The sequence below is a fragment of the Danio aesculapii genome, chromosome 23 (assembly GCF_903798145.1).
Source record: "Danio aesculapii chromosome 23, fDanAes4.1, whole genome shotgun sequence".
Taxonomy (NCBI): Eukaryota; Metazoa; Chordata; class Actinopteri; order Cypriniformes; family Danionidae; genus Danio; species Danio aesculapii.
Window position 1 is genome coordinate 40,909,610 of NC_079457.1, and position 12,023 is coordinate 40,921,632.

Consider the following 12,023-nt stretch of genomic DNA (forward strand, 5'->3'; position numbering starts at 1 on the left):
ACAGTCTGTTTGTGCATAGGTGTGTTGGTGTGCGAGTGGGTGGTGTGAAATTCAAAGCATGTTAATGTGAGCATGTTCTCTGGATAGCTATTAACAAGTCTATAATTAATGTTGTAAACTCGCTAGGGTGTAGGGGCTGTGAAGGGGACCCAGGGGCCGATGGCTAAGTGAGTGTACTCAGAGGCCATCCATCTCCAGCGACCGAATCCTTTCTCTGTGGTGGAGGAGCGCTTCACAGGAAGTCTGGCTCCAGGCCATTATTAGCCGTCTTCACCGTTCCCTCTGGTTATGTGTGAGACTAGACTTAACTATTCATAAGTCAATACAGGGAAGGTGAGTATAATTGGAAATCCACACACGATCATCTTTTTACATTTGCATATTGATTCAAATAAGGTGCTTTTGGCCTAATAGTCAGCTATAATTCTGTATGTCTGAATGTAGTGTCACCTCAGATGTTTGACAGCACAGCCAGGGTCTGAAATAGCTGTGATTCTGAAGTACGAAAGCCCCTTCAGCCAACTGACTTAATGAAATTTAATGAGTGGATTAGGCGGTTAATTGCCCAGCACATGGACATGGATTGACATCTACGTAACAATGAACTGATGGTACTTTAAGGATTGGTGGCGTTTAATTTAAATTCAGTCTCGTTTTCGCTCGTTCTTTTCTTTAAATGATCACGGCACAGACTGCAGTCTCTAGATATGACTTTCTGCTTTCCGTGAATTAGCCCTCAAGCGTCTCTTTTCATGGCATCTGGGTTAAAGGGTTTACCAGTTCTCCGTTTTCTGGAGACTTTATGTTATTTAGCAGAATTGGTGTCAGGTCACATTGAACAGGGGGTGAAGAGGCACGTCCCTTAAATCCAGAAACTACACAGAGCCATAAAAGATGGCGTTTACTGGGAGCACACACATCTCATTACATTTCTCATTAATTACCAGATGACAAAGCAGCCTCTTGCATTTCAGCCTGTGGTGTAAATGGAAAAAAGCGCACGTTAATTTTTCTAATGATTATGCAAATGATCGCCAAGCAGACGAAGGTTATCACGTCCGCACGCAAGGCAGTAATTACCGCCTCCAGGGATAAGCACGAGACAGAATCATTAAGCAGAAGAGTTCAGAGTAATGCAGCAAAGCATTTAAAACACAACCTTAATCAAACAGAACGTAAGTGGTCAGTCTAAAATGCTTGACGTTTATGGCTGTGTAGTTTGGTTAAAACAAAAGAATATATTAGATTTGCTCATTGTTTGCTTTAGGCATGGGATGATAACCGGTTTCAAGGTTTACCGTGGTTTGGAAAAGTCAAGGTTTTGAAACCAATAAAAAATATTTTTTTCTGTTTTACAGTTTCTAAGGTATTTGTAAGGTTTTTGTATGTGTTTTTTTATGTGTTTTAAAAAAATCTGTGCTTTTAAAACTAATGAAGACAGCAGAAGTTAACGATTTATTTTAATTACTTAGCCTGCCATGTTTACTGTTCCAAAATTCTGTAAATGTTTCCTAAAATGAAATATATTGTATTAAATAGGGGTAAACGTTGTTGTTTTTACCCAGACATTTAAAAAAACTTATTTTAGAGCAGTAATCAATACCGTGATACTGTGAGGCTTTAATGTTTTTATCCAACGTTATAATACCGTCAAAAACATTTACAGACCCTTGCCTAGTTAGCTTAGCATTCAAACTGTAATTTTTAAGGCCGAACTTGAAGATACAACACTAAAAATAGGGTGTATGATTTATTTCGTAACAGAACCTAACCAGAGCTATAAAATAATGCTGAGTATTGGGCTCATTATGAGTAGAAGTGATAATATTTTTGATAATGAAGTGCTTAAAAATGTTGTAAATGAGTTAAAACAGCACCATAAATTTGTTCACTGCACACACAGATGATGATCTGCAGGATGACTTGTTTTCATTGCCAGTATTGAATTATAGATAGCATTGCTACTATCAACAGGACTTCTTTGGCATTCAGTACTTATGGTCACATCCTGTGATGTCCTATTTTTAGTCCCTGTTGCATTCATATTTCAGTAAATCCACACCAGCAGAGTATGTTTGGAAGTGGACTGAGACTCTTTCAGTGGTCTTGGTCTGCCTGTTTGGTTTGCACCAAGATTTGAAAGGCAGCGTTCACACTTATGAATCAAATCAATACATGCCTCCAGTCTGACATGGTTTTCCCCTATTTCTACGACTTGCTTGGTTTGGGACTTGTGGAGCTGAGCATCGATGGATTTGTTCTTTAGTGTTTGGACTTTCAGCAGTGAAAATTAAACTACACTAAACTAAACTGAACTTAAACTCTGAAAACTGGACTGATTTCAGGTTTGTAGTGGATTTCACTGAAAACTGGATTTCAATTTACTAGAATTTCTATGAGAAGCTGCTTTGACACAATCTACACTGTAAAAGCGCTATAGAAATAAAGAAGAATTGAATTGAATTTCAAGATTCACACTTAGATGATAATCAATAAAGAGTATTTGGCATGCTGTCCTGGGAGAGAGCCCTGAGCTCGTAATATCCTCGAGCCCGGGGCTCCCACCTGTTAGAAGGGCGAGAGGGGAGTTCGAGCTCAGGTAGGTCTCGAGAACTCCCTGCTTGTCGGCGCGTGAGAAGTGTAAACTTGGGTTGTTTTCGGTGATAATTTGGTTTAGTCGATTGGCTATGATTTATGTTTTTAGACGGTGAGAGGAAACGGGGGGACCCGGGGGAAACCCACTCGAACAAGGGGAGTACAAGTAAACTCCACACAGAAACACCAACCAGCCCGATAGGAGGTTGGACCAGCAGTGTTCTTGCTGTGAGGCAACAGTGCTAGCCACTGGGCCACCGTGTCGCCCTATCGGAAAAAGGGGGAGGAAGTAGGGGTGGAAGGGGGGAAGCTTCAAGACGAAGATAACTGGAGTGAAAAACTCTGGTTATTTATAATGCTTCCGTAATCATCTAATGGGTCAGATTACGAAGCTAATGAGGAGCCAGCCGTGTTGATCATAAGCACGTGATCCTCTCGAAATTAGCTTATAAATAAACCACACTTAATTGAATTCTACCATGAATTTGCCAGCTAGTAAGAGCTAGTCACTCCAAAAGTCTCAAAAGAAGCACTGCAGACACTGGGGGCTGCAGACTTTAGTGTCCTTATTAAAGCACATTGCACACATTCTAAAATCACTTGACATATCCTCAGAAATAGAAATCACAAATTTAAGATTCCAGTTACCTTTTCCCCCTCATTTATCATTTCACTTAAGGAGAAAGTTTTCCCAAAAATAAAAAAGATGTTGTCATTTCCTTATGCTCATTTTGTTCCAAACGTGTATGATTTTCTGTCTTTTGTAAAACGAAGTTACCACTGAAGTCCACTTTATTTCACAAAATTAATTATTTTATGTTCCACAGAAGAAACAAATTGGTACAAATCGGTGTTCTCTCAATTTGTCCTACCTTGTCAGATTGTCCTACCTCCCATTCAAAAAGTAGGCAGCACATTTTGACGACGCAATATGCCACCCATCAGATTTTGCTACCAGTGTAAATGTTAAAGTGGAGTAGTGTGATATGAAACTGTAATATCACCCTAACCAACCTAATCCCTAACCCCAACCTCAGAACCATTCAAATACAGTGCTGGTAATATAATCTGATGGATAGGATAAAATGTCAGGACACCTGTCTAATAGAGCTGTTTGTAAATAGAAGCAGGTTATATATGGTTGGAGTAAATAATTACATATTTTTAAATATTATTTATGTCATATGTAAAGTGTCTGCTTAAAAATTAAACATTAATTTCACAACAACAAAATGCTCAAATGAAGGCTGTGGACGACAGGACCAGACGACAAGTTACACAAAATATAAGCCTAAACAGATTAAGGGCACAACTGCTAGTTTTATTACCCTGAGCTTGCAAAGTGCTTTTGCTGAAGCATTAATCTTACAATGAAAATGAAAGAGAACAGCCATGCAACAGGTGATTAATTTAAGCGAGATTACTGCAGTACTGTGTACTGTGACTATAAGCACTTGTTGTTATTGGATTTGTTTAATCAAGCGAATAATAAAGTTGGCTGCCTCACTCTAAACAACCGTTCTCCATAATAAGAATTGGCCATTCTCTTAGCAAAAACCTTGAGACCTTTGAAGCACTTGAGCATGTTATCAGCTAGGGGTTGTGCAGAGCTGATCTAATGCGGAACAGCCTCTCCAAAAGCCGTGAAAACACACTGAAGACACACTGCATGGAGCGCAAGACCACCTTCCAACCAGTCGTAAACTGAAAATGATACATGTGTATACTGACAGTACATACTAGCCTACATCAACGAACATAGACAGATTAAAACATAGATATAGCAATATAGTAAAAGCTTAAAATAATATGCTTAAAATAATAAAATATTTTGGCGCGTTTTCCAAACGACGTGAAAATATGCAATATAAACAATAATATAATTTTAACTATTTAACTCTCATTTGCTAGTATCGAAACACAGAGAGTGATACAGTGGCTGTTCTCCAAACACATGCACAAACTGCAGTCTGTCAGAAAACCATGCGCTTCGAGTCTGTGCAAAATAGCACGGCAAAACTTTCTATAATAAGCTTATCATGCTAATTATTACCTTCTTTTATCGTCCAGCTCCTGTGAATCTCCCAAAGTATTGAAAGTTCATTTAGAAGATGAGCTCGACGCGCTCCTCAGTCGCGTCATTGTGCCAGCGGTTAGTTTAGGTTTCGGACAGATGCTCCTCTCCTCGCGCGAGTATCTCCATTGGCTCAGCAGCATCACTCATTTCGCCCTCCCCTGAACGCTCACACGCGCTGCATGCTGGAGGTTTTGTATTTTTCTCCCTAAAACCCTATTTACTTTGACTAGAACTACAAAGTGAACACTTGAAAAATCAAAGCGAACAAGTACAGATTTATATCCTGTTTAGGGAGAAGGGAGTTCATGGGATGAAGTCTCTGTTTGCAGTGTCTTAGACTTGCATGTTACTGAAATATATTTGTTCACGTCTTAATTGTTGATCTGTAAAACACTACGAATTTAATCGTGATTTAATTGGTGCTCCATCAGAAGGATAGGCTACTCTCAAAAACGCTTGTTCTCACATTTAAAAAAAACATTATAATTCGTGAAATGAAATGCAGAAATGAAGTTGCGATCTTCATCTGAATCCTCCTGTGCCTCTCCTGCTCCGACTATTAGAAGAAATGACACGGGTTATGGGGAACTGTGAGTGACAAAACCTCACTAATGAAGTGCATCTCTGCAAGCTGGCATTTTGAAACACTACTGCCCCCTTTTGGTATTGAGTAATATTGTCGTATTTTTTTCTTAGGAAGGGCCAAAAACATACTTAATTAAAACTTGAGCTGAATTACAAAGTTTCCATGAATAATTTCCTCGTTTATCTAAAAATAAATTTTAGATAAAAAAAAAACTCTTTAAGCATATTAACTAATCCATTATATATATTTTTACATTTGATAATGAACCTATTATAATGAAAGAATTCCATAACATTGACTTTAAAGCCGAATACCCTAGTCAAGCTGCACCAGCCTTCATTTACAAATAAATCTAACAAATGAAAGGTTACGTTAAATTAGAAATGACAATGTGTATTAAAATCATTAACCCCAACCCACCCTAAAATTCTCCCTCTCTTCTCAGATGGGATGGTGTGCCAAATCAAAGGTTATGGGCCAATGGGCCATTGGGGGGGATGGGGGGGGGATCCGTCCCCCTCACTTTTAGAGACAGACCATTTAGAAACAGGTGATTAATAATTAAATGAATGTATGATCTCATACAGCCCCCCCCACCCCCCCCCCCCCACCCCCACTTTTAAAATGTCCGCTATGCCCCTGCTCTGGTCTATAGTGTTATGTGAAACAAACTTGTGTGAAAAGGCTGCAAACCTTTGTTCAATTTCAGGGAGATTTTTTTGTCTACATGAGCTTTAAAACGTTATGCAGAGTAGAATTCTTTATCATTAACATTTTGATATTAAAATCAAATACAATGGCTGAATACAAATTTTAGCTGATTGGAATACTGCCAGTTTTTATTCTGCAAAAGCTATAAAGCTTATTCCAATTTTCAAATAAAACATTGTCAAAAAAATGGAATAGTTGGTGATTCATTTCACTGTGGCAACCCTTGATAAATAAGGGACTAGGCCGAAGGAAAATGAATGAATGATAATAATCTTATTTGAAATTTTGAAGATTATAAGAAAGTTACTGAAATGACCTAAAACAGGTATAAAATTATGCTAACAAATAATAACAAGTGTATATTATTGCTTAATCAAAATTCCCCAGACAAGAATAAATTACCAGACCATTTTAAACAAATAATCAGCCATATAAATATAACATGTGAAGCATGACTTAATTAAGAGCAAAGCAGATAAATCAGTCATGGGTCCGTATCCTTGGAAATGGAGCGATAATCTAAACCTTCCCATTATTTTCGAGCCATTAGGCAAGAACACAGAACTCCTAGCTGTGCCGTGGCCTAAAAGCAAGTTGTACTACACTTTAAATGTGGGCTAATTATGCAACAGCACCTCATTTAGCCTGTAATGAGAAATCTCTGACTACCACAAAGACATTTAATGAGCAAAACACACATTGGGGCAATGAGCTAAAATGGAAACATTTGTGAAACAGCCAAAGCAACATATATACAGAAATAAAAACAGGTTGCATATCATCCATACACCTATAAAAAAGACTAATATGTTAATTCTCAATTCACAAGCTTTATAAGACAAAAGATTCTGATCATACTGAATAGTTTGTTGCCCTGCTAATTGTTCGCACAAACAACAACAATTCTTATTGTTGTAATATTTTGAATGCAAGGAATAGACTTACAGTCCCACTAAAGAACAGCTGAGTCTCTCAAATTAACAAAGACATGTTTACTTGAACAAACGTTTCTAGACTACAGTGTAACTAATCATGACCCTCCTCGCTGCATGCTTGGTGAACCCGATCAATTGATTTCAATTGTGCATTCTCCTGAGGAAATACTGCACCTCGTCTCCAATCGATCACCTCTGCAGATTCCCAGTGTGAGTCCACTGCTGAAGACAGGAGGTCAGCAGGAGGAAATGAATGTTTGAGTCAATCTCCTCAACCACTGCACTGACAGGCCAACACACACATCTTATACAAAAGACAAGAAACAGAGGTGGTAAAAAATGTTATAACTCTAAAAATTATCCATATTTAGACATTACATCAGTTCTTAAAACCAGTACATCTTAATGTTTCTTCCCCTACATTTAGTGGTTTTAAAATATATTTGGCAGCAAATTTTCAGACACTCACAGAGACCACTACAAACCATAACAAATTGCATAAATAATGAATGCTTTTGCTAAAATAAATCATGCAATAAAATCACTCAAACCCATTGCCAGCCCTTGAGATAGTCATGGTGTCCTGTTCACAAACTCATTGCAGGGCCAAATGAATAACAAATGCAGGTGCTTCCACCTACTGGTTATTTATGTGAATAACACATTAGAAGAACATCTATGAAACTCTTACACTGTATTAAATAATAATGTAAATGCTTGTATTCATTTATTTTTTGAACAATCTAGTTATGAGAAGTCTAAAAAATGCTGGGTTGATACAACCTATATTATAGCCTTGCTGAAAAAAAAAAAAACAGCTTAAACCAGCCTAAGCTGGTTGGCTGGTTTTAACTAGTAGACCAGCCTGGCTAGGCTGGTCAAGCTGGTTTTAGCTGGTCATCTCCCAGCCTGACCAGCTTACACCAGACTGGAAATACCTAAAAACCAGCCTGGAATGGCCAAAACCCCTCTAAAATCAGCCTGGTTGACCACCTAAAACCAGCCAATCAGCCTAGGCTTGATTAAGCAGTTTTTTTCAACAGGGAGACCCAACTGTTGGTTATAAAATGTCATTTCAAATAAATAAACAAAAATAACTCAACGGTGGGCGATGCAGTGGCGCAGTGGGTAGCACAATCACCTCACAGCAAGAAGGTTGCTGGTTCAAGCCTCAGCTGGGTCAGTTGGCATTTTTCTGTGGAGTTAGCATGTTCTTTCCGTGTTCGCGTGGGTTTCCTCCGGGTGCTCCGGTTTCCCCCACAACTCCAAAGACAGGTGAATTGGGTATGCTAAAAACTGACCGTAGTGTGTGTGTGAATGAGTGTGTATGGATGTTTCCCATTAATGGGTTGCAGCTCTAAGGCCATCCGCTGCATAAAATATATGCTGGATAGGTTGGTGGTTCATTCTGCTGTGGCGACCCCAGATTAATAAAGGGCCTAAACTGAAAAGAAAATGAATGAATAAACTCAATGGTTTCATTTGCTCACGCATGACCCTGTATTTTGTCCACATCTGACATCTGAAATAGCCTAGCATTTTTGATTACATTGTGGATATTACATTTGTATACAGGATACCAAGAGACCTCGACACTCCTGACAAAAACAACATCTCTGATCTCCAACCTGACACTGGGGTGCGCGCTTTAATAAATCTAAATTTCTTTTATAGATTTGACATTCTGAATGTTTTTTATCAAAAATTGGCAAACGTTTTTCACAGGAGCAACTTGAAAGGTCAGTGACGTATCGATTTCAGTAAAATAAGTCAGAATATATTAAATGGTTTGTCGTCACAGAAAATGTAATGCTTTACCTGAATCCTCTGTCAGGTAATTCCCCACACATTCAGAATTTCACGTGCCTACATCATGTGGAGTAGATCGGCTGTGTGAAACTGTCTCCAGTCATTTTCTGCAGAACTGTAAGACATATCATAGTGTTTAGTCTTGTGTGTGTGGGCGTACTCTTTGCTTCTGTCAGTATGACTGCTGCCAGCTGTATCTACACCGTGTGTCATTGTTTCTGAAGAGATGCCACCCTAACAGAATGGCACTATAAAAACAAACATCCTAATTCCATTTCACACTTTTAGATTTGACACACATGCTGCAACTGATTACCTCATATTGACTCCAAGATTGTGCTTTCCATTCCAAAGCATGGACCTCATTTTGCATCTAACAATAGATTTCCAAACAAGCATGGACTTATAAATTGAAGGTGGATAACATCATTTATTTGCAAAGGGTGGGGTAATCTAGAGGTTTACCTTAATCAAAGTACAAGTCCACTAATGTACTAATGTTCATGTAGTGAAATTAAATCTGAACTGGTGTATAACAATCGACATTCAAAGGATATAGATGAACTATCATTCAGATGTACAAGATGATGACAGTGTTGGTGACACACTGCCAAGGCCGATGGAGAAACATAAACAAACCAAGACCAATGCAGTGTGACAGCAGTCAGCTCCCTCGGGACCACCATGACCAAGACAACAGCTGCCAAATGCTGCCTGGCAGCGGAGATGAGGGGGAGTCAAAGCTGAGGTCTATAAGCTGACTGGTACCTCATTCTACACAAACAAACTCTCTCTCATCCAAGTCCAAATGTTTTGATGATTTTCATGAAATGCAAGACGTTACAAACACAGCATCTGAAATCCTGTTAAGAGATGGAAAAAAAAAAATCCAGAGAGGATTAAAGAACCAAACAATTGAAATGGGAAAGAGACCAAGAGAGAAAAGGATAGAAACAGAGAGTCGTTTCGGGAATAATCACAGCGTGAGAGGGAGAGACGTGAGGCGGTGCTCTGAATAGGAAACAGAGGGAAGGATAGAGATTAGTGCTGCACTCTCTGGGCTCATCACTCAATGAAAGGACACTCTGCAAACAACAAGGGCGCGCAGCCTCAGGAGAATCGGGAAAGGTGCAAGTTTCCTTTCAGGGATATATGCGTAAAAACTTACTGGACTTTCTGGATGTTTTCAGGTCAGGATACTCGGTTTGAACAACTTCTTACTATGGATTGTTACAGCAAAGTTATAACCGAGGAACCAGATTCAAGAAGTCTGAGTGACTGGTAGGCTTTCCTATGTATGCTGTGTTAATGGAGTATGTTAACCAATTGAAATACATATCCATAAACATAATTGTAAACACAGTAATTTAGGACTTTTTTTTTAGTTGGCTTAGTCTATTCCTTGCCCCAGATACTGCCATCTGCTCTTATACTGCAGAGGAAATTAGATGCCCATCTGTGAAATGCTGGAGGAAATGACAGATGTAAAACAACGTTTGTAGGATTTAACCGTAGAGTCCTGTATCGAGTGCATCTCCAACTGTGCCACTGTTGTTCCTGATGTAATCCTTTTTACGTGCAACTAAAAGAATGACCTCGACATCTTGTATGGTTTTGATCCTGCTCTCGGTTCATTTTTCGGGAGCTAGTTGTCCTCAGGGCTGCTTGTGCACTTCTGACATACTGAATTGTGGCTCTTTGGGTCTGGATAGATTTCCCAACCCGCTTCCATTCACAACTTCTGTCCTGGACCTCAGTCACAATAGACTAACATGGCTGGCAGCCGGCAGCTTCTACGGACTCCCAAGGCTGCAGACTTTGCATATGTCCCATAACCGCATCTCCTTGCTTAGCCCAGGAGCTTTCCATAACATTACTAGTCTACGATACCTGGACCTCTCTGCCAACAAATTGCAAGTGGTGGGAAAGTATCACTTCCAGGACCTGCAAGCCTTGGAGGTGCTACTGCTGTACAACAACCGCCTTACCCGTGTGGAGAGCAACACCCTAATGGGGCTTAGCAATCTTAGAAAGGTTTACTTCAGCCTAAACCAGATCACAGACTTCCCGTTCTTCTCAATTCGGAAGCACAGCCACCCCAGTCTGGTAACTCTGGACCTCTCTTCAAACCGCCTGTTTCGTTTGCCAATGGATGACATTGTGCTGTTGCCTGTCACTGTGCAAAAAGGCCTGTACCTGCATAACAACAGCCTGGAGTGTGATTGCTCTCTGTACCGCATGTTTTGGCACTGGGAACAGAAGGGTTACCAAAGTGTGAAAGACTACAAGGATAACTACAAGTGTCTGATGTACGGTGAGCCTCAAGTCTCGATTAATTTTATGCGCTCTTTGCATTTCTTTGAGAACTGTACAGTTGGGAAGATGATATCCCTGATATCCCCAAAGGCTGATAAAGTTGTTTACGAGGGTGAACAAGTGAGGTTGGACTGTACCGGGACACTAAATGGAGAAGACCTGTCCTACAGCTGGATTATTCCTCACCAAGAGAACATCTCGTATCTGATTCAAAATGGGACTCTACGCCTCAATCAAGATGGGAGCTTGGATATTCTTGCCGCCCAGTGTGTAGATTCAGGCGTCTACCAGTGTACTGCTGTCGATAATACAAGGATGATCAATGAATCCCGAGAAGTGAACTTAACTGTGGTAGCCCAGCACTCCACAGAGGAAACGTTCAACACAGGCTACACCACTCTTTTAGGCTGTGTTGTGACCCTTGTCCTGATATTGATGTATCTGTATTTAACCCCATGCCGTTGTGGTTGCTGCAAACCTCCTCCTCCATCTCCAGCCATCTCATCCTTTGGGGAAAACCGCTGCAATCTGGCCTCTATATTTGCTGCTCCCTCAACTGATCGGCTGAAAAGCAAGTCTCAGTCCGACAGGCATGTAGTGTTCCTTGAGCCACTCATGGCTGGGAAAAATGGCCATCCAAAAGCTGCATTTGTTGTTGAACAGCCAACAATTGAATGGGACACTGAAAACTTCACGATTTTTAGAGAAAGAAATGACTCAGAGTAGCAAACTTGTGACCTTAAAATCCTGCTTGTTTGAATAACAGGGACAAGCAACACAAATTAATGTCATAATTCTCTAATAAATTGTTTTGTTCCTCAGATTTGGAGGCTGTCTCCTGTCTCACAGTGTGAAGTGATACTTTTTTATGCTGAATAAGAGGGAATATACAGCAAATTTATCATCTGAGCATGTGTATTGAAGTAGGTACATCTCTGAAGGGTTGAAAGAAGCAGAAATATGCTCTGAAAAGCTCAGTCATGTGCAAAAGTTT

General features: G+C 39.8%; 2 protein-coding genes across 2 annotated transcripts in view; one reads left to right on the forward strand and one right to left on the reverse strand.

The window, feature by feature from the left end:
- The window catches only part of klhdc8b (kelch domain containing 8B), a 236,755-nt gene extending 231,980 nt beyond the window's left edge, over positions 1-4,775 (reverse strand). The window contains exon 1 of the mRNA XM_056449548.1: positions 4,649-4,775. The gene's annotated coding sequence lies outside the window, so the exon portion shown is untranslated. The remainder of the gene's footprint in view (positions 1-4,648) is intronic.
- A 5,354-nt stretch (positions 4,776-10,129) lies between these two features.
- Positions 10,130-11,769, forward strand: LOC130217674 (amphoterin-induced protein 3). The gene has a single exon (XM_056449831.1). It carries the CDS (start codon positions 10,304-10,306, stop codon positions 11,753-11,755), a length of 1,452 nt encoding a protein of 483 aa, XP_056305806.1. The 5' UTR covers positions 10,130-10,303; the 3' UTR covers positions 11,756-11,769.
- The last annotated feature ends 254 nt before the right edge of the window (positions 11,770-12,023 follow it).